Source organism: Kryptolebias marmoratus, linkage group LG2 (assembly GCF_001649575.2).
Source record: "Kryptolebias marmoratus isolate JLee-2015 linkage group LG2, ASM164957v2, whole genome shotgun sequence".
Taxonomy (NCBI): domain Eukaryota; kingdom Metazoa; phylum Chordata; class Actinopteri; order Cyprinodontiformes; family Rivulidae; genus Kryptolebias; species Kryptolebias marmoratus.
This window is the reverse complement of record NC_051431.1, coordinates 7,509,752-7,536,433: the sequence shown is the minus strand read 5'-3', so window position 1 is coordinate 7,536,433 and position 26,682 is coordinate 7,509,752. Positions and strand designations below refer to the sequence as shown.

The window sequence follows — 26,682 nt, the reverse complement described above, 5'->3', positions numbered from 1 at the left end:
ATAGTTAATTTGTTTGAGTTCTGTCATTTATCCTTTATTTTTTCATGTTTTTGCAGATATCCCCTCTATTTTGCTCAAACAATGTGTTGTTCAGTAAGAAACTGTCACAAGAGTCCAAAAACTAACTATTTTTGATATTAATAGGTCACCTAAATGTCAGTCGTGAGCCTTTCCCGAAGCTGTTCCAGGTGCTGGTGTCTCAAATAAAGGCCCGTGTGTTCGTGTCTTGGCTGCAGGACGACATGTCGGACTCGCTGCGGGACTACACCAACCTCCCGGAGGCCGCCCCCCTGCTCACCATCCTGGACATGTCGGCGCGAGCGAAGTACGTCCGCGACGTGGAGGAGATCACGCCGGCCGTAGTGGAGCAGTTCGTCGGCGACTTCCTGGCCGAGAAGCTCAAACCGGAGCCCATCTGAGGAGGAGGAGGAGGGATGGGACTCCTGTTCACACACACACACACGCCCCTCACACACACTTCACCAGCCTCTCACCTCCCCTCCTGACTCTTAGAAAAATCTTTTTTTTTTGCTTTTAACTTTTTTTTTTGTTTGTTTTTAGACACGTTCCTCCTTTCACCGAGTCCTCTCCGTTTCTCCTGTTGTGCCTTGCATTGACTATAATCCATACAGTAATATATGTGAAGATTTTTTTTTCCTTTTTTTATATTTTTACACAATAGCACAATAGCATTTCTGAAACGTAGAGGAAGGCAAAAAATGACCCAGTGGACCTACTTGTTAACGCTTCGCTTGCAGAATCGGTGTGACTTTTGGTTTCTGAACGACGTTAGGAAATAATTAAACGCAGTTGTTGTTGTTCACGTGTCGTGCATCAGCCCGTAAACCCTATTTAAGCAGAAACGGCAGGTGCACTCAGTAGGTAGCGCACCTTTTTTTTTTATTATTATTGTTTTTTTTCCTTGTAATAAATCAGTGACTGATGGTTTTTTTTCCCACCCATGTCTGGTTGCGTGAGCCGGCTGTCAGCGACGGTTCTCATCTCAGTCGTTTAGAGGATTTTCTGTGAAGGTCCCCTAATAATAATAATAATAAAAAAGGAAAAGAAACGAACGAATGCATAAATCTTTATATTCTGCCACTTTGGTCACGCTCAGCGCACGTTAAAAAACTCACTGGCGAGCGCACAGTTTCGTTCCTGTCGAGTCTTCGGGCTCAGAAAGGAAGACGAGAGTTTGGAAATGTGCAAACCCGAAGGTGGAACGGAACCTCTTTAGCTTCTATGTGATCGTTTATAACCCACAACCTATTTCCTCTTTTAGTTGCTATAGTAACCAGTTACTCCGTAGCTTTCGTGGAAACAAACAGGCTGTTTATTCTACCTCATGTGTGACATTTTATAGCGTTTTTAAAGCCTCTATTATTAACCAGTTAACTTAAAACTCATTGTTAAACCTACAGAAAGTCAGTTAAACTACTTAAAATTGCTCTAAGGTATTTTTAGACAAAGAGGCAAGCAACTTCTTAATGTCAGCTTCATAAAAGTGAAGAAATTTGCTTCTCTTTCTTATCTAACATTTAATAAAGACAATGCTTTGCTGGTTAAATCTGTTACGGCTTGTCTAAGTGCTGGAAAAAAAGAAAAACGAAAGCAAACATGACAAATAAGCTTTAGAAATCAGTCTTAACGTTGAGATTTTACTGCAGCACAGAGTTCTGAGTCCATGACAGCGGTCCAGAGAAGCCCCTCATGAACGCTGCCTCTCGGCGTCGGGGTGCCGTTTCTTCCCGGACGTCCGCAGCAGCTCCAGCAGCTGCCTCCTGCCCTCAAACAGAAGGACGCTGGCCGCCATGGCCGAGTTCAAACTGTCCACATCGGGAATGACGGGGATGAAGAGCCTGTGACCGTCGGTGCTCCCGGCTAACCGGACCGCCTCATGGCTCAGACCGTGCGTCTCGCCGCCGATGACGAGAGCCGCGGCCGTCCGAGCCCAGCTCTCGTGGTACAGCTTGGTTTCCACCCTGGGGGGCGAAATCCCCTCATCGTCAGAGTCCGAGTCGGTATCATATTCCTCGTGCAGCGTGTTTTTCCGATTCGGCCTCGAGCTGACCCAGCCATAGTCTCCTGGTTTGCGAGGCAAGTTTTCCTCAGTTTCTGTGATTAAGCTGGCGCCACTATCGGCTACGTGGACGATCGCCGCTTTAGGGAGATGATCTTCAACATCCTCCCAGGTCAGGCTGGGATAGACGGGAAGACGGAAATGTGCCCCCATGGCTGCCCGAAGAACTTTAGGCTCCCAAATGTCAACGCAACCTGTTGGGGAAATAAACGAGCGTTTTAGGAAAACTGCACAGCTCAGGCGGAGTTGACATGTTGAGGTTTTTAAAATGATAGAAATGAGCACACCTTTGGTGAGGAGGACTTTACTGCAGCCAGCCGCAGCAGCCGATCGCAGCATGGTTCCGAGATTACCCGGGTCCCGGATGTTGTCGCATATCAGGGACAACGGCACCGACTGGCCTGTTTGTGAGTAGTTCATACGGGCCGGGTCCGGGCGAGAAAATATGGCTGCGGGGAGAAGAAATTAAGTTTAAAAAAAAAAAAACGTCAGAATAGTGGCGAGAGCAGCTGTGTTGTTTGGTTTGGAGACAAAAAGACAGGAGACAGAACAGGAAGTGGCAGAGCTGAAGATGTTGAGGTGTCTCCTTGGGAGTGACGAGGATGGACAGGATTAGGAATGAGGTCCAGCACAGGTTGAAGGACTGGGAGATAAAGTTAGAGACTGAGACGGTTTGGACACGTGCAGAGGAGGGACAGTGGGTATATTGGTAGAAGGATGTTGGAGACAAAGAGGAGACGTATGGATGCAGTTAGAGAGGACATGGCGGTAGCTGGAGTGAGGACAGAGTTAGATGTTGGAGGAAAACAGCTGAAAGAAATAGAAGAAGAACTCGTGCTTCAGCGCCTTCCTTACCGATCACTCCTTGTGGGGCGACGAGGTCAGACCACATCCTGATGTCCTCGAATTTGACTTTGATGAGCGTGGCTCTTCTCAGCTTGTCCACAGGCAGCTCTCGAAGCCGATCCACGGTGCTGAAGAACACAGTCTGTGGGCTGGCGCCAGCCTGCAGGGCATCACAGATCAAACGCCGACCCTCCAGAAGGATTTTACCCTGGTGCTCCCGAACAGCTCTGGACCGAGCGACGCTGACCAACCTCCTGCACGTGGGGACAAGGAAGAAACTGCGTGAACATCTACACCATCGACTATATTTTTATGATCATACGTTACTGACAAACACATTGATTCATATTCATCTTTAGGCTTGAGTTGAGTCATTTAGCTGACAAAAATTAACTAAACTGAATAAGATGATTCCCATTACTATATAGTTTAAAATACACAATATGAAGACTAAACTTGAGTTCATTATTTGATCATAGTTATGGTTTTACAAAAGCATTTAATAATCTTACACATAGAAATCTGTATAAATATCTAGTCTGGGCGACTATTTAGATCATCTACATCACTTATTTACTCACGATAATCTTTTATCTCCAGGTAAAGCCCTCTCAAAGCGCAGTCCATCGAGTTGATCCTTTACAACATTAACTTGGGGACTCTCTCCTTGGCTCCTCGTCTTAACGGGGTCACTTTTCTCCCAACGCTCCGTCGGTTTAGCCGCGGCTTTGACGCCAGGCTGCGGCGGCGGCTTCACCACTTTACCCGCCTGGTTCTCGGGAAACAACACCTTCACCGGCTTCCTCCTCAGTCCGCGCACGTACCGCTTCGATTCGATGACAACACCGCTCCTGTTTGTTACAAACACGCTTCGCTCTGCGGAGACGAGACGGCTCACGCCTCTCATGAAGGCAGCCATTTTGCCTTCTTCTCTTGTCCGTTAAAGTTGCTGTAAATCCAGCTAAACTCTTTACTGCCACCAACTGTTTGTTAGCTGCACTTACAAGTAAGTTTGTTTTTTATAACAAATTTAAGTAATTTTCATATTGATAACGTAATTGCCAGAAATAAATGTTAAATGCTAATTATATCTAACTTACGATAACAGGTTTTATATTTGCTGAAGCTGAAGCTACAAAAAATCCGTTAAGCGTTCTGTTGTAATCTCGTGATATTTCAACGGGCGATACCATTAATCTCACCATAGGGGGGTGGAAATTTGTTAATGGCGTCGAACAACGTTTATTTAAAGTTAGTTATGGATAAATTATTTCGCTTTTCCTAATTAAAGTAATACTGTATTAGTAATAGTAGTTGAAGTGTAATTTTAAGTATCTGCGTGGGTAGTTTGTTTTTATTTTAGCCGTTGGTATTTACCTATTAGCAGTCGAAGACGGAAAAATCGATCATCCAGGAAGCCTAATCGCGCTCCACACGGAGATCGATAGAAAAAAAGATGGCTTTGAGAAGAGCGTTGCATTTTGTTTTCAAAGTTGGTGACCGGGCCAAAACTGCCACGTTTTACCGAGATGTCCTGGGCATGAAGGTATTCTGTCCGAACTGCATTTAAATTAAGTGTGTCTTCTGAAGTTTTGATTGTCGCCACGCCTTCAGGGTTGCACAACATTTACTTCTTTAAAAAAATCACTCTGAATGTAAAACCGCATTTATTTTCTACTTTCCCCTCATTGCATTCAGGTCTTACGGCATGAGGAGTTTGAGGAAGGTTGTAAAGCAACTTGCAATGGGTATGCAGATAATTCACACTAACTCAGCTGAACTTACTTATTGTGTAAAAACACAGAGCCTCTGTTTACCCATGTTTACCTCTGTTTACCCCTTCAGCCCATATGATGGGAAATGGAGCAAGACAATGGTTGGCTTCGGTCCAGAGGATGACCATTTTGTTGCTGAGCTGACATACAATTATGACGTTGGAGAATATCAGCTTGGCAATGACTTCTTGGTGGGTGAGACTTAGGATGCACATTTTGTAAAGGCCCCGAGGTGCAGTCAAAGTAAACACACATTTGTGTTTTCCTGCCAGGGTCTCACACTACAGTCCAGCCAAGCCGTAAGCAACGCCAAACGACTCGGGTGGCCTCTGGAACAGGTGGAGGAAGCTCTGTACCTGACCCACGCTCCCGGAGGATATCCTTTCTACATCGTGGACAAAGACCAGCCTCCTCACGGTGAACGTCTTCCCTTTCCCTTTAAAAAAAAAAAAAACACTTATTGTAGTTCATCCAGAGTCCTAAAAGTCCAGCTTGAAAAAATAACGCATCCTGATCTGGCTTGTCATGTACAGATATTTGGATACTACTGATAATATTACACACAGCAATGATTTTACACAATTATTACTACTGTTACTATAATGTCTGTAGTGTTGACATGGTTGTAGTATTAGTATTGACCTCCTTGGAGAAAACCTCTCTATGTATTTTATTCTATCGATCTCTTAATAGATCACTAAAAATAGCAAATATAAATGACTTAAAGCTTCAGTTTATTGAGTTATTGATTTTATTGCCACCTAATCAAACCGACAGACCGCCTCATTTTGGACTTTTGACTATTATTGATGGGAACTGTCATGAATGTCACGTTTCATAATGAGCAGGGGAAACGTAAATACGTCCGGTTCGGTCACAGGGTTAGCGTTCTACTCTGTATTTTTCTTTTCGTTCGTGGTTAATCTGTAACAGCGGCCGATCTGTTTCCAGACCCCGTGCAGAAGGTTTCCCTCGGCGTGTCGGACCTCCACAGATCGACTCATTACTGGGCTTCGCTCCTAGGAATGACAGTTTTGGACCAAAGTGAGAAAAATAAGACGGCGTTGTTGGGATTCGCTGACTCTCAAGTGAGTCGCCGAAACGAATGATTGATTTTTTTTATTCTTATTTTGTTTTAGATTGAGCTACAAGAAGCCAAGGCAACATAAGAAAAGTTACTCTGAAAGTTTAAGTCGTGTTTCACCTTTCACACGAACGACTAATGATGTGTTTTGTCGAACATGTTGTCGTTTTTCGTAGTGTAAACTGGAGCTCCGGAATGTCAGCGGAGCAGTCGATCGTGGAACTGCATTCGGGAGAATTGCATTTTCATGTCCACGAGAACAAGTAAAACATTGTTCCTTGGATACGTCTCTTGAAGAGGCATCGTTTTGTGCCTAACTTTTACTTTTTACGCTTTCACAGCTGCCTGTTATTGAAGCCTCGATGAAAAAGGAAAATCAGCAAATTCTCACTCCATTAGTCAGCCTGGACACTCCTGGAAAAGCCACAGTAGAAGTAGTTATTTTAGCTGACCCAGTAAGTGTGTTAAAATAATGCTTCAGTCGTGTGAAATCACTTGCCATGGCAATAATATTAAAGTTTTGTTTATTTTTAGGACGGTCATGAGATTTGTTTTGTGGGAGACGAGGCGTTCAGGCAGCTTTCCGCCGTGGATCCGAAAGGAGACGAGCTGCTTGATCAGGTTGGCGCGTCTTCAACGTTTCACCTTCTGTGTAAAATATCCAGCATGTGCTGATTATTCACTGCCTTCTTTATGTTTGGGTTCTTTTTATTTAGGCCATGGCTGAAGATAAAAGCGACGAATGGTTTGCCAAACATAACAGACAGAAAGCTGCTGCGTGAGATGCGTTATCATCCCTGGATGATGTGTTGATACGTACGAACCACTTGCTGGATCTGATCAGTGTTTTCCCACAAAATGATGATCTCGTCAGTTAGAAAATAATGTAGAAAATTTAATTTAATTTAATTTAATGCAGCCTGTTTCTTTAAATCACTAATGATTTCTCCAGGACCAGAAGATCTCTGCTGTGCTTCCACCAACTTGTAAACATAACATCTGACGTAATAATATACATAATATCTGCTGTTTCTGTGTGTCAGACAGCTACTGTTTGTTGTACTTTCCTAAAATCAACTTTATTTGAATAAATGGGGCCACACAAGCAAAATAAAAACTTTATAACACATTTCATCAGTGTGTATCTGAAAACACGACTCCAATGTAAAACTATTAAAGAAACAGTTTCCTAATGGATGCATTTTCATGACCACATGTGACATCATGTAACATCTCAAGGTAATATCTGAAAATTATGACATAATCTTTGAAAAATATAAGATGTCTCAAAACTAGAAGCACTCAGAGCGCAAACTTCCACCAAACTTTCTATAAAAAGTTATAGGAACTGGATTGTTAACCAAATCAGTTATTTAATCACTTGTTGTTTGTGAAAACTCCCAAGATTTCCTGAAAATTTCATCAAAACCTGCTCATTATTTTAGGTGATTTTGCTAACAGATGGACAGACACAACCAAAAACATAAACATAACCCGCTGACAGAGGAATTATGACAAAGCATTTCAAAAATACAATATACTTTCTCAAAATTCTGACATATCTCATAAAATGTTACGTCATAATTTCGAGATTGAATATCATTAGAAGCTAACAAGCATTAAGAAGCTTCTTTATAAGGTAGTGTTTCATAAATATGAGACACTACCTCATCATTATAGGTTAGGATCTCATAAATATGAGACGCAACTTCAAAAATTTAAGTTATGAGATTGTCAAACAACTATGAGATACCATTTCATTATTGTAATTGTGAGTTATCATATAAATATGAGATATTTTTCAGAGTGTCAGAAATATCCATAAATCTCCTTCAAGTGTTGAACTTTAACCTTTAGTAAATAATTCTCCTTAAGTTAAGATATAATAAATCATCAGTATATGAGAAGGATTTTCTCCGACCTAATCAATGTCAGAAATGCCCTTTGACCACCTTGTAGTGTAACTTTTTTTTCTCCAAACTGTTTAGTGTGTTTTGTTATATTTTTATGATTTTAACGAGCAGCATGTAAACAAGCTTCGCTGCTGTCAGCTGAGCCGGACGGACCGCCTCAACTCTCAGGGTTTATTCTGCCTCACAGTGAGGCTGCAGGCGGTCAAACCTCTCCGCATAATGATGCAGGAACAACCCGGTGCTTTAAATAATTCAGGGTAAGCGAGTTTTTTAATTAAAGAGGGGGTGACATTCAGCGTAGGCCGCGCTCCCACGGCTGTTGCTAAAAACGGAGCTAACGCCTGCAGCGGTCTCGCGCTGCACAGTTAGCGTTAGCATGCTAACAGTGTTGTGGATAGGTGCGCTAATTGTGTTAGCATGCTAGGTGGCTAACAGATTTTTTTTCTTTTTTTTATTTTGAGGTGACGCTGCGTGGGGAAACGCGTTTAACTGTTTCGTGTATGACTAGTTCGGGCTAACGCCGCCGCCAGCGCCAGCTCACAACAATGGAGCCGTTTTCTCCCAGGTGACGAGGAAACGAACCGGATGGACCGGGGCTCCGCGCACCGTTAGCTCGTTCGGTAAAAGTTCGGCTTCGTCCGCGGACAACTTCACTTAGCAGCGCTAGCACTTTGAGGTTTGTTGGCTGGACGTTAGCATACGCCTCAACGTTTTCTTTTTTTTTTTTTTTTTTCTTGACGGATGTGCTTTTAGGTAAGAAACAGCGATATAAAACTTGTGCATTGCTCTTTTTACAGGTTATTCTGTGGCTGACACCTGTCATGATGGTTTGTGTTGAATCTGTTTGACTCCAGAAAAGAGCGAGCCGGACCCATGTCCAAGATTTGGGTGTGAACAACTTGGGGGCACAATGTCTCTTGTGTTGATATCCTTCCTTCTCGTTTTGCTGCTTGGGATTGCGTTATGTATCATTCTCAGGTAAGCTTTCAGGTTTACACCTGCACTGTTAACTGGTAGCTGTGACACATTTTTGCACCGATTTGTTTCCTTGAACTTTTAAAGGACCTGATGAGATTTGCTGTCACTGTGCTTTGCTTCCAGGTGGCTCTTCTGTACCTTGGTGGTGCGGTGCTTCCAGACCGCACTCAACGCTGAGCTGAAGATCAAATCCGTTGGGCTGTTCTCGGTCCGGGGAATCAGTATCCAGTTTTATCCACAACACACTCTGGTAAGATGCCAGTTTCAGGGGCAACGGCGTGTTTCAAGTTGTTCCCCCATATTAGAGTACTCACCTCATCCATTCATCCGTTATCTGCCGCTTGAGCGGGGAGGCCCAGACGTCTCGATCCACACCCACCTATTCCAGTCTCTCCAGCATGTCCTGGGTGTTTCCCAGTTGGACATGCGTAGGAGGCGTCCAGCGTTTATCCTGACCACCTCAGCTTGCATCCTTCAACGTGGAGGAGCAGCGGCTCTCCTCTGAGTCCCTCCCAGATAACCGAACTTCTCACCCGATCTCTAAGGGTACCATTAGACAGATCTTTGAAAGACAAATCCAACACAGTTTGAAGTTTTAAAATCCGTCTACTAGTTACCAATATATTGTCAGAAATCGACCATCAGAATCGGTCTAAATTAATACAGTTCTTAAAAAGGCAGCAACAGAAAGTTCTGTGTTTAACTTCCTGGAACTTGCGTTTAATGAACGGGTTCTGAGGGGACAGGTGGACTTGTTACTAAGGGAGAGCCCAGCTACACTGTGGGGAAAACTCATTTGGACCATCTGTATCGGAGCTCTTGTTCCTTCAGTCACAACTCAGAGTTCATGACCGCAGCTGAGGATATGAACTCAGATGAACCGGTAAACGGAGATCTTCGCCTTTTCACTTCAACGTACCGGTACTCAATACTGCACCGATCCGCCTGCCAACCTCACGTTCTCCATTCTCCTCTCGCTCGTGAACAAGACCCCGAGGAACTTAAACTCCTCCACCTCCCAACCCGGAGAGACGAGTCCACCCTTTTCCTACTGAGGACCGTGTCCCCAGACTTGAAGGTGCTGATCCTCTCAGCAAACCGCTCCGCCGAGAGCTAAAAGATCACGATGACGCTGCACAACCATCTCCAAGTTCTCAAAACTTTACTTCCTAGGAGCTGCTTTTGCTTGTAATCTTCTAAAATAGTCTTGGTCAGTGTTTCTCCAGGCTTTAGGAATGTCTTCCAAAGGGTTTCTTTGGACCGTGGCTGCCTTATTTACTCATTTTTATTGTCTAATCCTTGTATCTCACTATGGCAGCATACAGGGCAACAAAGTGTCAGACCTAAAAACTACATGGGGGCAAAGGTGCATGACTTAAAAGATGCTTCATCCTTCAGCTGATCATCTGCTGTAGGCCAAGATTTCAACTACTAGTTCTGAGAGGATCATTTTGTTGGCGCTAAAATACATAATGCTAATATTCTGTTTGTCAATCTGTGTTATGTTTGGTATTTTCCATAAATTCAATTAAATAAATGTGTCTTTGTGGCGAGCTGGTGGTAACAAAACGTCCAAAGATTCAATTAAAATTAAAATTTTGCAGACGAATCAACACTGGATCCTTCTTGTGAGTTTAGGAACCTGTTTGTGCCTCAATGGTTTATAGGTCAGAGTAAATAAAAACTTTTAAAAATGATCAAACACTAAACATGTCTGAAAAAAGCAGCCGGAGTCCAAATAAATTTTTGAAAGACAATCAGAAGAACTGTTGATCAAGACCGCAAAATATTTAGAAATGAGGAACAACTCAAGACTCAAGAACTTAAACCGCTATTTATATATTTTTTTTTTTTTGTGGCAGGAAATTGACAGGATATGGATTTCAAGTAAACTCCTCAACCAAGATTTACCGTAAGTTTTTTGTGTCTCTTCAGGGCAGCTTTGCAGCCAATAATTACCACCAAGCTTAGTGATTCGGTCTAAAACTGAGTGGAAACTTGTCCGTTTTTTTTGTTTTTTCAGGAGATACCTGGCGTTGTGTGTTGGTGACACCAGAATCCGGTTTGACCTCCAGGCGCCCCGGGGACCTCTGGTGAAGAGCAGCCATGGGACGAAGTCGAGGAAGATCTCAGTCAGCCCAAAGACGCTACGCTTCCTGTCACAAGTACGAAGCCTCGTGCGCGGTCAGTGCTACCTTTTTTATGTTGGTTTGTCGTCAGAATCTTATTCTGTTTCGTGCCTCCAGCTGCTGTCGTTCCACGTGAGCTCCATCAACGTGATGGTGTTGAATGTGGCGCTGTCGGAGTCTCTGTGGCACATGACCGTCGCAGGGATCACCTTGTTGCTGGACCATCAGAGCAAAAGGTGAGCGTCTCGTGTTCCTGTGCGACACGGGTCTGGTTAATGTAAATAAATAAATAAGTAAACTAACGCACTGACACGTTTTCACAGGTTGGCGTGGAACTTCTCGGTGGGGCAGCTAAGCAGTAAAGTGCTCAAAAGCAGTGAGCTGGTGAGTTCCCCGTCCCGCCATCGCCATAGAAACCTGCCAGCGAGCGTGTGTGACCAACGCGCTCTCCGTTTCCAGGATATATGCTTGGCTGAGCTGGCCCTGAGCCTGCTGCTGTCCGGAGACGTGAGCCTGCTGGACATGAAGCCCGGTTCTCTGTCGCTGAGCGTGAGGACGCTCACCGCGGAGCTGCACGAGGGCTTGTTTCTCAGCCAGCAGCTGCTGCCTCCCGCCTCCCGAACGACCCACGATCGTCCTGCGTCTGGTGAGGGGAAAATGCACAAAAAGAGGTTGTTTCGTTTTTTAAAAGCTGGACTCCACAGTGCCCTTTTTACATTTAAAAAACATTCAAATTTAGCCGTTTTTATTGATCTTTGCTGACTCGGTGCTCAAAACATATATAAAAAATCATGATGAAGTTATGACTATAGATGTAGAATTTAACATAGATAAAAAAAGTGCTACAATCCTGTGCATTTGTCCTACAGTTGTAGTTATTCTGAGGTTTTTAATTAATTAAAAACCTCAGTTTGATTGCCTTCTACTACCACACTACTAGTTGTTTTACATCTGGTCTTCTGCTTACTTTGAATGCCTGATCTGGGCTATTTTTAGCTGTTCATCGGGTTACATCGACCTCTGCAGCGTCCCCCCAAAACTGAAAAACAGACAAGTTTTTACAACAATCTCAAAATTCAGAAAACATGTTGAGATCAATAAAATGTCAGGATCTGACTTTTATGCAAAGATTTCAGCTGACACGTGAGAATATAAATACACTTTTTTTTTTAAAAAAAAAAAGGGGCAACAGACACAAAAACTTGCAAGTTTTTCCATGTGAACATATTTTTAGATGAGCAGAAATAGAAACAGATTTTAAGGAATTTTATTTCTATTAACAAGCAAAAATGTTAGCAATATATTGGAACATATTTCAGATCGGACTGTTTGGTTTCAGATGTTTAAAGTAGAATTTGGCAGCTTTTATGTCTTGGTTTGAGTTTCATTCGTGTCCTGTTTTTGCGTCCGTCGACCTGATCATTCAAACAGAGTTGTCGTTGAACCGAGCTAACGGCGTCTCTTTTCAGAGCGTGAAAACGAAGACTTCGTTCAAACCGAGGCCGTCGAACGGTTTCACCAGCTGCTCCCCCACAAAGTGGACGTGGAATTTGATAACACGAATATCATCCTGTCCATGCACAGCCAGAAACGGTGAGTCAGCGTTCCGCCGTCCGGACGCGCTCGCTGCTTCGTGTCATTCAAACGGTTTGACACGTCCCGTTTCACGATCTACGCAGACACCTGAATTGGACTCTGAAGTCTCTGAAGATGTGCTACGGGCGCGACGACGAGCAGCACCCCTTGAAAAGCTTCACTCCTGAGCTGAGCTTCCCTCAGAGCAGCCTGGAGCTCCTCCTCGAGGGTCGGTGGACGGCCCACCGCCAGGCGGGGCGGACATTTGGACTTTTCCGAAAGCTGCGACTAACATGCATGTTGTGTTTTTGTTTGTCTGTCGGCAGACGGGCTGCTCCTGTCTCAAAGCAGGCAGAGGATTCTCTGCGTGAACAGCCTGAAGACGACCCTGCAGGTGAGAGGAAACGAATGTCTGGCGGCCGCTCGAAGCCCCGCAGATCTGTGACCCGCAGCCCCTCATCTGCCTCTTTGACATTTCAGGTGACGTCCATCGACATCTCCGGATCGTTCGGAGTCAACACCTGCATCATTCACTACCGTCACCAGGAGTTCTCCCATTGGTTGAATCTGTTTCCGTGGCAACGGCTTTTACACAGGAAGACGGCGCACAGAAAGAGGCAGGCCGCAAAAGCAAAATGTCTCAGTTTTCCACCGCTGTGAAACCGCGTTTTTAATTCCTTGTCCCGTTTCCTCCATCTATCCGTGTTTGTGCTCCACTCACTCCGTTTTGTCTGTCGTTACCCGGTTGCGTTGCGTAGACCATTAGACTGTTTTCCCATCCTGCTCTTCCTCAGGCGCCTCCCTCACCTGGACGCTCCCGTGATGATCTCCTCCTCGGTGTCCAACGTCAACGTGTCCGTTCAGCTGGGGGACACGACGCCTTTCGCCCTCGGCTTCATCTCTGCCAACGCAGGTGTGTGCCGCACGCACGGGGGAAACAGCCGAATGTCGGGATTGTTTTGTTTTTTCCTTTTACAAAATGAGGATTCTGCTGCTTAAATCTGGAGGAGGAGGAGGAGTCGGTTTAATTACTTTGTCTTCAGCTTCTGATCCAGAAAACAACATCAGCAGAGACGAACTTTAATAAGCCAAAAACGAGGATACGACAACAAACGAACAGCCTAAAGAACTTTTAAAGCAATGTTCCTTTAATATTTCATAGCAAATGTAGCAAAATGTGGTATTAGTAATCAATAATATGTTTTATTTGCTTTCTGGAAATCATCTAAAGATCTCTTACTTGTTGGGTCCTGATCCAAAATGTTAGAACTGCACAAAAATACATTTTTCAATTGATTTTTAAGTTTTATTTTGGACCAGCCCATCCAGATGACCTATTTTTAAATTCCTCCTTTCGTCACTGCGGACTCTGTTCCTTCACTGTAACAGAATAACTTTTTAATACGAGCCTTCACGCCCGCAGAGCTGCAGCATCTCCTCGACCTGAAAGTCGACAGGGAGAGCTCCGAGTCCCAGAACCTGCACCAGCGAGCCTCGCTGTCCTTGGATAGCTTCTGGTGGCGGGTTGGTCAGGGCTCTCACATCCAGCAGGCTCCCCACCCTCCCGGCAAACACGTGTGGGGCGAGGCGCTCGTTCTGGACTCGTTAAGTCTTCAGGTAGGAGCCGAACTCACGAGGAATCATTTTGTGATCGTTTGTTTTGTTTTGTTTGCTTTCTGAAGGCAGCCTTGTAGTTTAAATCAGTCACACACAAAGTTATGGAGACGTTCCTTAAATCAACATTGGACTTTCACATAATATCCTATAAGATCATATGAAGGAGTGAACTTTATTACTTGTGTTTCAGAACAGATGAATACATCTTCACATGCCTAATATGAGGCAAATCAGGCAATAAATTATGTTTTAATTCTTTCATTTGCTAAACTGTTGTATGACTTTCCTGCAAACTCGACAAACGTGCTGCTGCAACTATGGAGTTTTAAACCTTCTAGGAAAATCCAAGAAACTTCTGATGCAGATTCTCAGTCATCCAGGACATGGTAAATCCAAAAAAAAAAAAGGTTAAAGAGCAAAAAAAAAAACCTTTTTTTTTTTTGTAAGTTCTCCCCCAAACGGCAGCTTATACAGTGAAAGTAAAAGCTTTATTTTAGTGTCTCAAAATTAAAAAAAATAATAGTTTTGTGTTTCCTTTTTCAACGTGCTTCAAACGGAGCATAACATAACAGCAAAGCTGAGGAGTAAGCAATGAGTCGTGTTCTGTTTGTGCTCTCAGATAGTGATTAATCTAGCATAATATGCTTTTTTTAAAACGCCCTGTTTGTTTTAATGTCTTCTTTCTTCAGGGAAGCTTGAACCGACCTTTCTCGGAGTCGAGCAGCCAGTCTCCCAGCCTCAGCGTGGACTCCAGCCTTAAAGGCCTCCAGGTGGAGCTTTCAGAGACGTGCGCGCTGTGCCTGTCCCGCCTCATGTCCCTGATGTGTTTCAGTCGTGACGCGGCGCCGTCAGCCGCGGCCGCAGTGTCCCCCTCGAGCGATAAGACCATCTCTCCGAGCTCCTCCTCCTCCTCCTCCCAGCTGCACCTCCTCTTTAAGGTGGACTGCTGTCTGGACGACGTTAACGTCTTCACAGTCTCCAATGTAGCCGGTGAGAAGAAACGTTTTCTTACAGATAGTTTGATGTCATTTTCTTTTTTGTTTGTTGGCTTCTTTATACAATAATTCTATTGGGCAGCATCTTTTATTATTTAATTAAAAGGAACATATTATGGGTAAAAATGAAACTTTTTAAAGTTTATCTAATATATTTGGGTGTCTAAAGTTACTACAAACTTACAAGCTCAGGAAACAAAAAGAAACTAAAACCACAGATTATTGTTTGAGGTCGTGATCTGTTCTGATTTGCAATTTTAATAAAAAGTTGTTTGCTCCTCTGGATGCTTTTCATCAGAGGTGAAAAGCCCGTTTCTGTATATAAGTGACCAAAGTATTTCACAGATGTTGCAAAACAACTTAAAGGGCAACAAGTTGAGCAACGTGGTATAATTAGAGCATTTTAAATCTGTGAAAATGAGTTTTTCTGTAACAGTAAACTGAACCTTGTTATGTTTGTCTGTTAGTCCATAAAAAACCCAGAAAATTTTAACATCTAACCTTTGGTTTTAGGGTATCTTTTCATTTTTTCTAACCTACATTTGTAGTAATTACTGACTTGGATTTGTCAGAAAACGCTTAAAATCCTGACAGTTTCAGTTTGACGTCACCTTTTATTCATTTGTTCTGTTTAGGAGCCGTGTCTCTGCGGATGGACACGGTCAGCGTCCTGAGCTCTGCTGAAAGCTCCAGAGTGTCTCTTCGAGGACTGAGCTTCTCTGTGGTTAAAACTCTCACAGAGAACATGGAAACCTGCTGCCCGGCTTCCCTGACCGTCAGCCCTGTCATCAAACTCACCACAATAACTGTCTGGTACCACATCACCACCCACACCCTGCAGGTAATTCGATCTTTTTGAACTTTTGTCTGGAACCGAAGGAGTTTCAGTGTTGATATTGCAGCTGTGGTTTTGTGTTAAATAGGTTCAGTGTGAAGAGGAGCTCGCTGTCGACTGGACTCCACCGGACCACATGGTCTTGTTTCAGCACATGACCGAGGCTCGGGCTTGTTGGGGTTTACTTATTGGGGAGAAGATGGAGGCGAAGTCCGTCGCACCTTCGGACGGTGAAGCTGTGTCCGGTCAGAGCAGAAGCTTGTCCATCCGTGTGGAAATGGGATCCACTCACTTAACAGCCCACGTCAGCGATGAGAACTTCATCCTGCTGCACGCCGACGCCCTCTCCGTCTCGAAGCACGCTGGCTCCACGCACCTCCGCTCCCCCTCGCTCGTCTTCAACTTCGACGGCAACAACATCGTCTCCTTCAACGAGTTAAATGTGGAGGCGAACGACGAGCTGACCGAGATGCAGCTGCACAGAGACGCATTTCCCTTCCTGGCCACTCCGCACAACCGGGCGTGGCTCTTCACCTGCCCGTCTTTGTCGGTCGAGTTCCCCTACCAGTACAACTTCTCGAATACGTTCGACATGGCCATCAGCGTGCAGAAGTGGTTGAAGACGCTCCATCGTTCCCCCAGCGGGGCTTCGTCGGCGCAGCGTCTGCCTCCTGACCTCGTGTTCAAAATCAGCCAGTTCTCGTTCGTCTTCCTCGACGACGTCTTCGAGATCAAGCTGCGGGACAACTACGAGCTCATGAAGGACGAGAGCAAAGAGAGCGCGAAGCGCCTGCAGCTTCTGGACAAGAAGGTGGCGGAGCTGCGGAAGCAGCACGGAGAACTTCTGCCTGCCAGGAAGATCGAGGAGCTCTACAGTTCGCTGGAGAAGAAGCACATCGAGATCTACATCCAGCGCTCGCGCCGCCTCTATGCGAACACGCCCATGAGGAAGTCTCTGCTGACCTGGACTGTGTCCGACTTGGAGGTGGTGGTCCTGGCCGACGAGCGTCTTCACGGGCCGGAGAAGGTCATCGAGCAGATGAGGGACATCGACAAGATCAGTCCCTTCCCCAGAGAGGGGCTCCCTCTGGTGGTGCAGTGGTGTCGCGCCGTCAAGTTTAAACTCACTGCCTTTTTAGGTAAGACAGACTCGGCTCGGGATCTTTTTTTTTTTCGGGTTTATTTTCACCAAAAGAGTCATTATTTTCTGATTGTTTTGTTCCAGTGAGAATCCGGGACTACCCTCGCTACCTCTTTGAGATTCGGGACTGGGACCTGTTGGGGCGTCTGATTGGGACGGAGCAGGACGGACAGGCGAGAGCTCATCGTAAAGAGACTGTCCCACTCGGTGCACCGTGGGGAGACGTGACAGTCCACAGGAATATGCCTCCGCTCAAGTTCTACTACGATTTTAAATGTAAGTGATGCTAGCAGCTTAATTAATTCTGTAAAACTCAGTCAAAACTTTAAATTTATCACAAGATGTCACCTGATTATATTTAGAATTGGGAGGAATAAAAAGTCTTACTCCCAGTCGGAGCAAAATGCTGCATAAGTGTCTCTAATGTTAACGTTTTAAAAAAGAAACCCGTCTTTCTGCAGCCAACATCTCTCTGTACACCATTGTGTGGGGGCCATGTTGGGACCCTGCCTGGACTCTGATTGGACAGTCGGTGGACCTGCTGACCAAACCCACAGTCGATCCCTCTCCTCTGCTGGCGTGGTGGGACAAAAGCCGCCTCCTTCTTCACGGACACTGGGCCATGAACATCGAACACGCCAACCTTCATCAGCTCGCTACCGAGGTAAAACCGTGCACGCCTCTCAGATGTAAATACGGGAAACTCCTGTTCTTTACGTGCCTCTTTTCCGATGATTCCTACAGGACCCTTATAACACGACAGAAAACCTGCACTGGGAATGGAACCGGCTGAACTTTGACTGGAACCCCGGGCAGTTCATCTTCAAAGGCGATTTAGACCTAAATGTCAGGACGGCGTCAAAGTACGTCCTGCTACTTTAAAAATTTGTTTTATTTGCGAAACAATTGAATAATAAAAGTCCCCGTTTGTTCTTTGTTTTCAACTAGGTATGATGATATCTGTTTTCTGCATCTGCCCAACCTGTGTATGACCCTTGACCTCCAGTGGCTTTGCCATGGAAACCCCCATGACCACCACGCTGTGATGCTGTGCTGTCCCGAGAACATTGCCGACGTGACCTCAGGACAGCTTCACGACTCCTACAGAGCCTTTCGCTCCGAGAACCTTAACCTCTCCATCACCATGGACCTCAACCAGCACTGCTCAGCTGGTGCGTACAGCTCCGTCAGGGCTCCCGTCCACCCGAACCGCCTTGTTTGGTCTCTTAGCAAATAGACTTGTCTGCGTTTCTTCCCCGTAGAATCCTCCCAGCCCAAAGTCTTACTGTACAGCAGCACCCTGCGCTGGATGCAGAACTTCTGGGCCACCTGGACGAGTGTTTCCCGACCCATCTGCAGAGGCAAGCTGTTCCAGAGCCTCAGACCGGTCCGCAAAAAGCTCGGCCAGCATTACAAACAGATGTCCTACACGGCTGCCTTCCCACAACTACAAGTGAGCTTTTTTTCTTTCTGCTGCCCTCCGGCGACAGGCCGCTAAAACCTTGCTTTTATAGCCGAAAAGGAATTAGGATTAGTTCCACGTGTCTGTCTTTGATTATCCGTTCTTTAGGTGCATTACTGGGCCTCGTTTGCCCAGCAGAGGGGAATCCAGTTGGAGTGTGATAAAGGCGAGGTCTTTACTCGTGGAGAGCAGCGGCTAATCCCACAGGGTAAAGCGCAGGATTCAGGAAAAAAACAGAACAGATCTCAGCTGTAGTTTCCATTTTTTTTTTACGTTTTATATGCGTGTTGTCTCAGCTGGCACTGTGATGCGGAGGCTGATCTCTGAGTGGAACGTGACTCAGATGGTCAGCGAGCTCTCCCAGGTGACCGTCCACCTGATGGCCTCCACCTGGGACGAGACGGCGGACCACCAGATGAACGCTCAGGTGAAGAAGACCCATCTGCTCAGCGTGTCGTCTCTCAGCTACCAGCGACAGAGCAACAGCGTGGAGGAGGTAAACGCTGGAGTTCAGATCTATTTTTAACGAGCTGGATGAATAAATCGGCTGTTTTTTTTGTTTTTTTTTGGTGTTTTGACAGGAGGTGAGCTCGAAGGACGAGTCTAATGCGTCCTACACTCACAAACTGCACCTGGTGGACCTCCGTGCTTCCTGGACGACCATGAACAGAAACATCGCTTTCGGGCTGTATGACGGTTACAAAAAGGCGTCCGTGCTGAAGAGGAACCTCTCCACCGAAGCTCTGAAGGGCCTGAAGATTGACACGCAGCTGCAGACCAAGAAGATCAGGCGCTCTCCCACCGCCGCGCCGATCACGCCGGTCGTCTCCGCCGTCAGTCGGGCGGAAAAGAGCCAAAACGAAGGTGAGGGTTCCTCCCGAGGGAAACTGACGGTGATCTTGGCGAAGGTCGACTGACCGGTCTCCGTGTTCCGCAGGCACTCTGATGCTGCAGAAGCTGATCGAGGAGACGGACAAGTTTGTGGTGTTTTCAGAGGAGGATTCGGGCGTGAGCGACCAGCTGTGTGGAATCGCTGCCTGCCAGACGGACGACGTGTACAACCGCAACTGGTTTATTGAGCTGGTCAACTGTCAGGTAAGTGGAAACGGGGCGAGGGGTGACTGCATCGTAGAGTCTCAGCTGTAGGCCTCAAACCCGGAGCTTCACTGTTAATCAGTGCTTTCTTGATTTGATTATGTTGTTTGTTGGTTATGTTGCTGACCTGCTGCCTGCAGTGTTTACTTTAATCCATTTTCTGTTTGCGTTTGATCGTTTAGCAGCTCACGATACAACCAACAAGCAAATACATCGCCTGGATGAAACACTATCTCTTTTTCTTTTTAAATATATATATATTTATTTTAATCAACCACCCTATGGCTGCAGTACAGACAGTTCCCTCAGCATAGGAGAGTTGCCGGTTGTAGTTTGAGCAACTCTTTTTCTCCTGATTTTAATGTTAAATCTGTCGTATTTTGATCATTTAAGCTGCAGCAAATCTATCTCAAACCCGCCAGTGTGGTGTGTGTTTCGCATGTGCAGAGAGCGTGTTTAATCCACTGAAAGTGTCTCATTCTTGCCGACCAAAGCTTTGGCGCGAGTCTTACTTTCCGTTTGGGAGGTCTCAATAAAGCTTTCTCTGAAGCTTCAACGTGCAGCGATTAAAAGATACAGTTACCGGCGAGGATAAAGTTCGAGCTTGTGACAATTCATCCAATCATATCAGTCATGAACTGCACAAAACTGTTCATGTCTGTGGCCATGAACAAATATATTGTTTTAGTTTAAAAACATATATATCCAGGCGGCTGCAGCAGCAGAAAGGTTGACGCCGATACACGTGCATATGAGAGCTGAAACTTTCAGTGCCTTCCTTGTTCTGCTCAGATGATGCTGCGCGGCACAGAGACCGCCGGCTGCGTCCTGGTGTCTGCGGCCAAGGCTCAGCTGCTGCAGTGTGAGCACCACCCCGCTTGGTACAACGACACCCTGAAGCAGAAGACCACCTGGACGTGTCTGCTGGATGGCATGCAGTACTTCGCCACCATGGAGCTGAGTCCTTCAGACCAAGAGGACAGGCAGCTGTGGCTGGAGGTGGGCTGAGCTCTCAGGTGGTGAATACGGGATGGTTTTAACAGCCTGGTTGGGATAGAACAGGTGTAGTTTGATGGTGTATGTTTACCTCATGGTACCACCAATCCAACTCGTTTTTTACTTCCAACCACTGTGGCTTCATAGACACGTCGTTTAGGCTTTTCTTGTTATTTGTGAGCTGGTTACGCAGTTTGTGATTTGCGTTTTGCTGCGTTCAGGTGAAAAACATCGAGGAGCACCGGCAGCGCACCCTGGACGCCGTGCTGGAGCTGATGGAGGGCGGCCAGGCGGTGGGAGGGATGGTTAGCACCACTACAGGTGAGAAAACGCACGAGATTGGTGTCGGACTGACCAACGGTTGTTTCAGACAAAAAGAAAAAAATGTAGAAAACTGTACAAATGTGTTTGCGTATTTCCCGTAAAATGACAGATCTGCTGTCGTGTGTCCGTTCTTACAGACTGGAACCAGCCTGCGCAGGTGAACGACGCCTCTCAGCAGGTGCAGCGCATCATCTCGCGCTGCAGCTGCCGGATGCACTACATCAGCTACAGCCACGACATCAACCCCGAGCTCGCCACGCAGATCAAACCACCAGAGATGAGGAACAACCACGAGAAGGAGGACCTGTTAAATAAGCAGGCCGGTACGCCGGGCGGCTTCAGGAGCGTGAAGAAATGTACGTTTCTTTTTAAGAGTAACACTTTATCTTTCTCCTAGGTGCCGTGGAAACCTTCACTCTCATTCACCACGACCTGGAGATCTCCACCAACCCTGTGCAGTACGCCATGATCCTGGACATCGTCAACAACCTGTTGTTACACGTGGAGCCCCGACGCAAGGTAGCCGAGCGCTCAGCCTCGCCTCACCCTGCGTTCTGCGTCTTTTTTATTTAACTCATCTTCCGTGGTGCGTTCAGGAGCACAGCGAGAAAAAGCAGCGCGTGCGTTTCCAGCTGGACATTTCCAGCAACCCCGAGGAGCAGCGCAGCAGCATCTTGCACCTGCAGGAGGCGGTCAGGCAGCACCTCGCTCAGATCAGGCGCCTCGAGAAACAGATTTACTCCAACATCAGGGTGAGTGTTTCGTCCCGTCAGCGGACATATTAGAAAAGACGCATTGGGTTGCGGTCGCTTTTTTTTTTTTTCTGTCAATATCACTGATTTCCTTTCTGTATTTACAGGAACACAGATGAGTTTCTGTTGGCTTTTATGTCCACTTCAGTCACTTAAAGTATAATCGGCAGTTTAAAGTCATTTGTGGCTCCAAAACAAGCGGCGTGAAGCCTGATTCACTGCGTAGTGTCTCTTGAGTTTGGTATGACGAAATACGAAGAAATCCTGTGTTTTTTGTTGTATCTGAATCCTCGGAGGTCAGAGAAACCGACCAGCTTTCCTGTTGGTTCATGATGCAAATTTACTGCCTCAAATGTGTTTTTTCTTCATCAATCAGAGCTCCTCCTCTGTGCTAACGACTCAGAAATGCCCTGAATTAAAAGAGATTCTTGATATTTTGTGTATAAATTACTAAAATAATTTCTTCAGTGCTTAAAGAGTTTGACTCTTCTTCTTCTCACAGGCGCAGCCTGAAGAACAGAGCAGTGAGGAGCTGATGGAGATCAACATGCGCCTGCAGAACCAGCTGAACCAGGAGAAGAACGACATGCAGATGAAGAGCGAGGAGCTCAACATTCTCATCAGGTCTCGCCTCGCTTCGCCGCCGCCGCACATCCTGTAACGAGTCGGGGCAGAGAGTAAAACGTCTCCTGTCGCCCAGGTGTTTCAAAGACTTCCAGCTGCAGCGGGCAAACAAGCTGGAGCTGCGCAAGCCGCCGGAGGACGTGAGCGTGGCGAGGAGGACGGAGATTTACTTCGCTCAGGCTCGCTGGTGCTTGACCGAAGAGGACGGCCAGCTGGGCATCGCCGAGCTGGAGCTGCAGAGGTTCATGTACAGCAAGGTGAGACGGAGCTGCGTCACCTTACACCTCTCTTCTTAAAATCTCCCCCTCCCCCCTCTGTGATAAACGCTGACACGTTTTTTTCTTCCTCTTAGCTGAACAAGTCTGACGACACAGCAGAGCATCTGTTGGAGCTCGGGTGGTTCACGATGAACAACCTGCTGCCAAACGCAGCTTACAAGGTGAAACTAACTCGTTCGGTTAACTTGTACTCCTTCCCGTTTGAAAACGTTTTGATTTGAGCAGTGTGAAGTTAACCTGAAGGTTTCCTCTAGTTTAGATTTCTGTCAGTGCCCTTTAACAACCGAACACAAGAAGCCACATCGTTTATAAACTCATTTATTTTATTTTTTCAACCACTCTGTTAACGTGTTTCTGCCTGATTTCCTCCGTGCAGCGTGTGAGGGTACGTACTCCGAACGTGACGCCTGTCCTCATCGTGTTTGTCCAGACGGGGTCACGCCAAAGTGTCTTATTCTGTGTTGCATGTCGAGTCAGAAACATCACGGTTTCCTGTAATGTTCGCACCATCGTCAAGTGTTGTTTCCATTCTCAAGCCCGCCGATGGAGACTTTATTTATGTTTTAGCGACCCCCCCCCGCCTCCCTCCGTCTCCTATTTCCAGGTTGTGCTCCGTCCTCAGAGTAACTGCCAGCTGGGGCGCCAGTTCGCGTTGCGCATCTTCAGCAAAGTGCGCCCCCCGGTGGGAGGGATCTCTGTGAAGGAGCACTTCGAGGTGAGGGGTGTGGGAGGGCGTTGCAAATCCTCAGCGTGCCGTTTTTTGTTTTTTTTAACACCCGGCTCTCCGCTTCGCCAGGTGAACGTGGTGCCGCTCACCATCCAGCTCATGTACCAGTTCTTCAAACGGATGATGGGCTTCTTCTTCCCGGGGCGGAACGTTGAGGAAGAAGAGGTCACCGACGAGGAGGACAAGTCAAGAATGGTTACAACCGGTACGTTGTCGTGCATCGAACGCGGCGTCTGTCTCTCTCTCTGAGCGAAACTAATCGACATCAGTGTCCGTTTTCTCTGCAGTGTTGAGTTACACTCGTGTCAGTCCGCCCCAGCGCTTTGCGTGTGACCTTGACGAGCGTTTGTGTGTGTGATGCTCGGCGGGAGTATCGGGTGTAGTCTGAGCGATGATGTCTGTGTGCTCTGACGTCGCAGGCATCACCGTCAAACCGCGGGCGCCGTCAGAGGACACCATGGGCGCCATGGGCCCCAGTAAAAGCGTCACCCAGGGACTGAACCGCACTGCCGGGGTCAGGAGGTCGTTCAGGAAACCTCCGGAGGTGGGCCGGCCTTTCGGTCGAGGCTTGCGTATCAGTGAAAGTGTTGTAAAATAAAACCTTCTAAGTGTTTTTGTTTTATTTCCTCAGCACCCGGTTGACGACATCGACAAGATGAAGGAGCGAGCTGCGATGAACAACTCCTTCATCTACATCAAGATTCCCCAGGTGCCCCTGTGCGTCAGCTACAAGGTGACTTCCTGCAGGTTTCTGATGTTCCCGAGCCGCCCGAGTGGGGAAAAAATCCCAGCTGGGGTTCGTTGCAGCGCTGGACGCCATTTAGGCTTAAATTTCCTGCACCGCAACTTTATATTTCAGGCAAAATATTTCATTTTACTTGGAGTCTTTCTTCTTCCTGATGATTTAAATGCTTTCAGTTTCTATAATAAAAGGAAGCTGACTACTTAAAAATTTTAAAAAACGTCAATTTCCTCAGGATCCCAACAAAAACAAAAAATTAAAACACTTCAGTGGCAACAAAACAAGTTGATTAAACTCATTGGAGGCTTTCAGCCTCTGTCAAACTGCAGGCGGGGTACTTCTTAGCTTCTACTTATAAATAATCTGCAGGATCTGCTTTAATCCGTATTTCCTCAGCTCTTTACAGCTTCTGATCCCTGAGCTGTTTAAAACCAGAAAATATTTGTTTTGGTTCGTTTGATCGTCGTGGTCTGCCTCCGAATAAACGACCAGCAAAAAGGGAAGGAACTTTTTTAAACTTCTACAGTTTGTCTTGATTTGTTAACACTTCTGACGAGTAAAACAACCTTTGAAAATCCTCTTTAAATACTTTTAGTAGTCTTGTTTGTCCAAAAAGTGAATGTTTAATGGCATATTAGAGGTTCTGTGCTGAGGATGTAGTAGAAATAATCTGTAAAATGTGACGATTAGAAGAAACACGTTACCTTCCGAGGATGGATTCAGTTTGTAGATCTCTACAGTAAGCATACAGGACCCAAAATGACACCAATATAACATTAAAACAGCAACTTTTAGCTCATTGATTTCCACTTTAATCTCCTTAAATTGTGGTCTTCAGGTCAGGTTCTTATTTAAGTTAATTTAAACCAGAGCAACGGCTTCACGTCATCATCCTCCTGTGTTTGTTGACGTCTTTGCACCGCCTGACTTTCACTGCTTCCTCTTCAGCTCCGTGGACCAAAACAAAGCTAAGAGAAAGTAAATATTTAAGGGTTAGGACGTGGCTGTCGTTCCTAATGTTGCTCATGTTGTAAAGATCACCAACTCATCTCAGCTGCCACATTTACTAAAAAAAAGTCCTTTTTTTTTTTAAGCTTTTATTTTCTGTAACCAATCAGAAGTCTCCGTTCCCGGTCCAGTGTCCTCAGTGTCCTTGTTTAACGTGTCCTCAGGGAGAGAAGAGCAGCGTGGACTGGAAGGACCTGAACCTCGTCCTGCCCTGTCTGGAGTATCACAACAACACGTGGACCTGGCTCGACTTCGCCATGGCGGTGAAAAGGGACAGCCGGAAGGCGCTTGTAGCACAGGTACACGAACCCCTCCCCCACTTAAAGGGATGTCAAGGAAGCCTCACAAGCTTAAAACTTTTTATTTTTCAGGAGTTTTAAAGTTTGTACTTTATTTGTTTAAAAAAAGTGTAAATGGTGTGCACCTCCTCCAGATGATCAAGGAGAAGCTGCGCCTTAAGCCGGCCTCGGGCGCGGACCTGCGCGGGAAGGCATCCGAGGGGAAGTCCGACAACAACCAGCAGCAGCAGCAGGAGGAAGACGAGAAGGCTCGCCTCCTCATCGGCCTCAGCTCCGCCGACAGGAGCTCCAGCAAGAAGAGCATCTTCAGCCGGCGCAAGTGAAGAGCGGTGACACGTTCGCCTGAAGCTCAAAACCCTGAGCGGCTGTCAGGTCCTCCCTCCTCCTCCTCCTCCTCCTCCTCCTCCTCCTCCTCCTCCGTGAATCACAGTGAAGGAGTAAGGTTTGTGGTCGTCGACGTCACACGAGCCTCAGGCGTCGTCACGGTTACCCCGGAGCCGTCACGACCAGATTACGTTGGGTTTGCGTGCCGTTAAAGGTCCCCTCAGCATTTCATAGATCTCAGAAGCAGCGGCCGCCGCCGCCGCTTTGAATGTAGCGAGGAAGCTGGATGTAGCCGGCACGTACCTGAGGAGAACCCCGCCTCTGCCCGCCCGCCCGCCCGCCTCCACCCGTCCTGCTGGTTCAGGAGCACCGAGATCCAAACCTGAGAGGACTGACAACCGGACACATTACAGTTATTAAATGTTAAAAAAGGATGAATTAGAGCGAGTTTTTTATCATTTCAGGACGCTTGTTGTGGCTGAATGACTGTCGTTCTGACAGGAAGGCTGTTTGTCGCTGAAGATTTTATATTTTACTCGTTTGGAACCGTCAGCGTGCCGTTTTACTGTACCTCACCCCAGTGCAATTCATCACCAACATGTTCATGTTGTAAAATGTGCCACTTGATGTGTCCGAACCGTGTCTGCGTTTTTTTGTAATTTTAACACTGAAAGCACTTTCCTTGCAAAGTATTTGATATTTTTCTAACCACGGTTGGTCGTTCTTTCTGCTGATTTCTGTCGTTCAATGTGGTTCGATTCGAGGATCACGTGGCAGCAGCGGTTTTAACGTCTCCATCGGCTCGGTGGCTTTTTGTTTATCTGTCAATAAAAAGTGTTGAAACTGTTTTTCTTTTTTCTTTCCTCTGTGGGTCGCAGTCATCGGAGGAACGATGCTTCATCGATCCAGTCCCTCCAAACAGGCTGGAAACTCGTTCATATCAGACTCAGAAACACTAAAGACTGAGGCTGAAGCGCCGTTTCAGATATTTCTGTGAAACATTTCGGTTCTGAGGATGAGATGGGCAACGAAATCAGCAAAAAACGACACAAACAAGTGTGGCAAGTTTAAAAACTTAACCAC

The 26,682-nt window shown here is 46.3% G+C and overlaps 4 protein-coding genes across 11 annotated transcripts in view; 3 read left to right on the top strand and 1 right to left on the bottom strand.

The window, feature by feature from the left end:
* The window catches only part of nxn (nucleoredoxin), a 67,251-nt gene extending 65,684 nt beyond the window's left edge, over positions 1-1,567 (top strand). For both annotated transcript variants that reach the window (XM_017435280.3, XM_037980218.1), the window contains one exon: positions 237-1,567. In XM_017435280.3, the coding sequence (XP_017290769.1) occupies positions 237-419 (183 nt within the window). In that variant the 3' untranslated portion in view covers positions 420-1,567. The remainder of the gene's footprint in view (positions 1-236) is intronic.
* mrm3a (mitochondrial rRNA methyltransferase 3a) lies at positions 785-3,992 on the bottom strand. The gene is made up of 4 exons (XM_017435278.3): positions 3,508-3,992; positions 2,936-3,180; positions 2,368-2,529; positions 785-2,274 (listed from the first exon to the last, which is right to left on the bottom strand). Exons 1-4 carry the CDS (start codon positions 3,843-3,845, stop codon positions 1,709-1,711), a joined length of 1,311 nt encoding a protein of 436 aa, XP_017290767.1. The 5' UTR covers positions 3,846-3,992; the 3' UTR covers positions 785-1,708.
* A 246-nt stretch (positions 3,993-4,238) lies between these two features.
* Positions 4,239-6,982, top strand: glod4 (glyoxalase domain containing 4). Its single transcript, XM_017435282.3, has 9 exons — positions 4,239-4,472; positions 4,625-4,674; positions 4,772-4,892; positions 4,974-5,118; positions 5,653-5,789; positions 5,962-6,048; positions 6,127-6,240; positions 6,320-6,406; positions 6,502-6,982. The coding sequence occupies exons 1-9, from the start codon at positions 4,383-4,385 to the stop codon at positions 6,565-6,567; spliced, it is 897 nt and encodes a 298-aa protein (XP_017290771.1). The 5' UTR covers positions 4,239-4,382; the 3' UTR covers positions 6,568-6,982.
* Positions 6,983-7,709: 727 nt separating this feature from the next.
* On the top strand, positions 7,710-26,447 carry LOC108247286 (protein KIAA0100). 7 transcript variants are annotated; one of them, XM_037980187.1, is made up of 41 exons: positions 7,710-7,955; positions 8,160-8,451; positions 8,553-8,676; positions 8,800-8,926; positions 10,539-10,588; positions 10,700-10,841; positions 10,923-11,041; positions 11,129-11,189; positions 11,265-11,451; positions 12,275-12,398; positions 12,485-12,609; positions 12,707-12,774; positions 12,861-12,997; positions 13,139-13,293; positions 13,804-13,997; positions 14,687-14,987; positions 15,628-15,833; positions 15,916-16,966; positions 17,053-17,244; positions 17,430-17,632; positions 17,713-17,831; positions 17,917-18,140; positions 18,231-18,421; positions 18,539-18,638; positions 18,727-18,926; positions 19,012-19,294; positions 19,368-19,525; positions 20,318-20,524; positions 20,743-20,842; positions 20,983-21,168; positions 21,243-21,364; positions 21,442-21,597; positions 22,100-22,221; positions 22,298-22,478; positions 22,574-22,660; positions 23,104-23,214; positions 23,296-23,431; positions 23,646-23,770; positions 23,858-23,959; positions 25,141-25,275; positions 25,410-26,447. In XM_037980187.1, exons 3-41 carry the CDS (start codon positions 8,609-8,611, stop codon positions 25,596-25,598), a joined length of 6,744 nt encoding a protein of 2,247 aa, XP_037836115.1. In that variant the 5' UTR covers positions 7,710-7,955; positions 8,160-8,451; positions 8,553-8,608; the 3' UTR covers positions 25,599-26,447. The 7 variants fall into 7 exon arrangements, with proteins under 7 accessions (XP_037836115.1, XP_037836125.1, XP_037836124.1 ...); XM_037980197.1 differs by lacking the exon at positions 8,160-8,451; XM_037980196.1 differs by having other exon boundaries at positions 7,710-8,318.
* Positions 26,448-26,682: the final 235 nt, after the last annotated feature.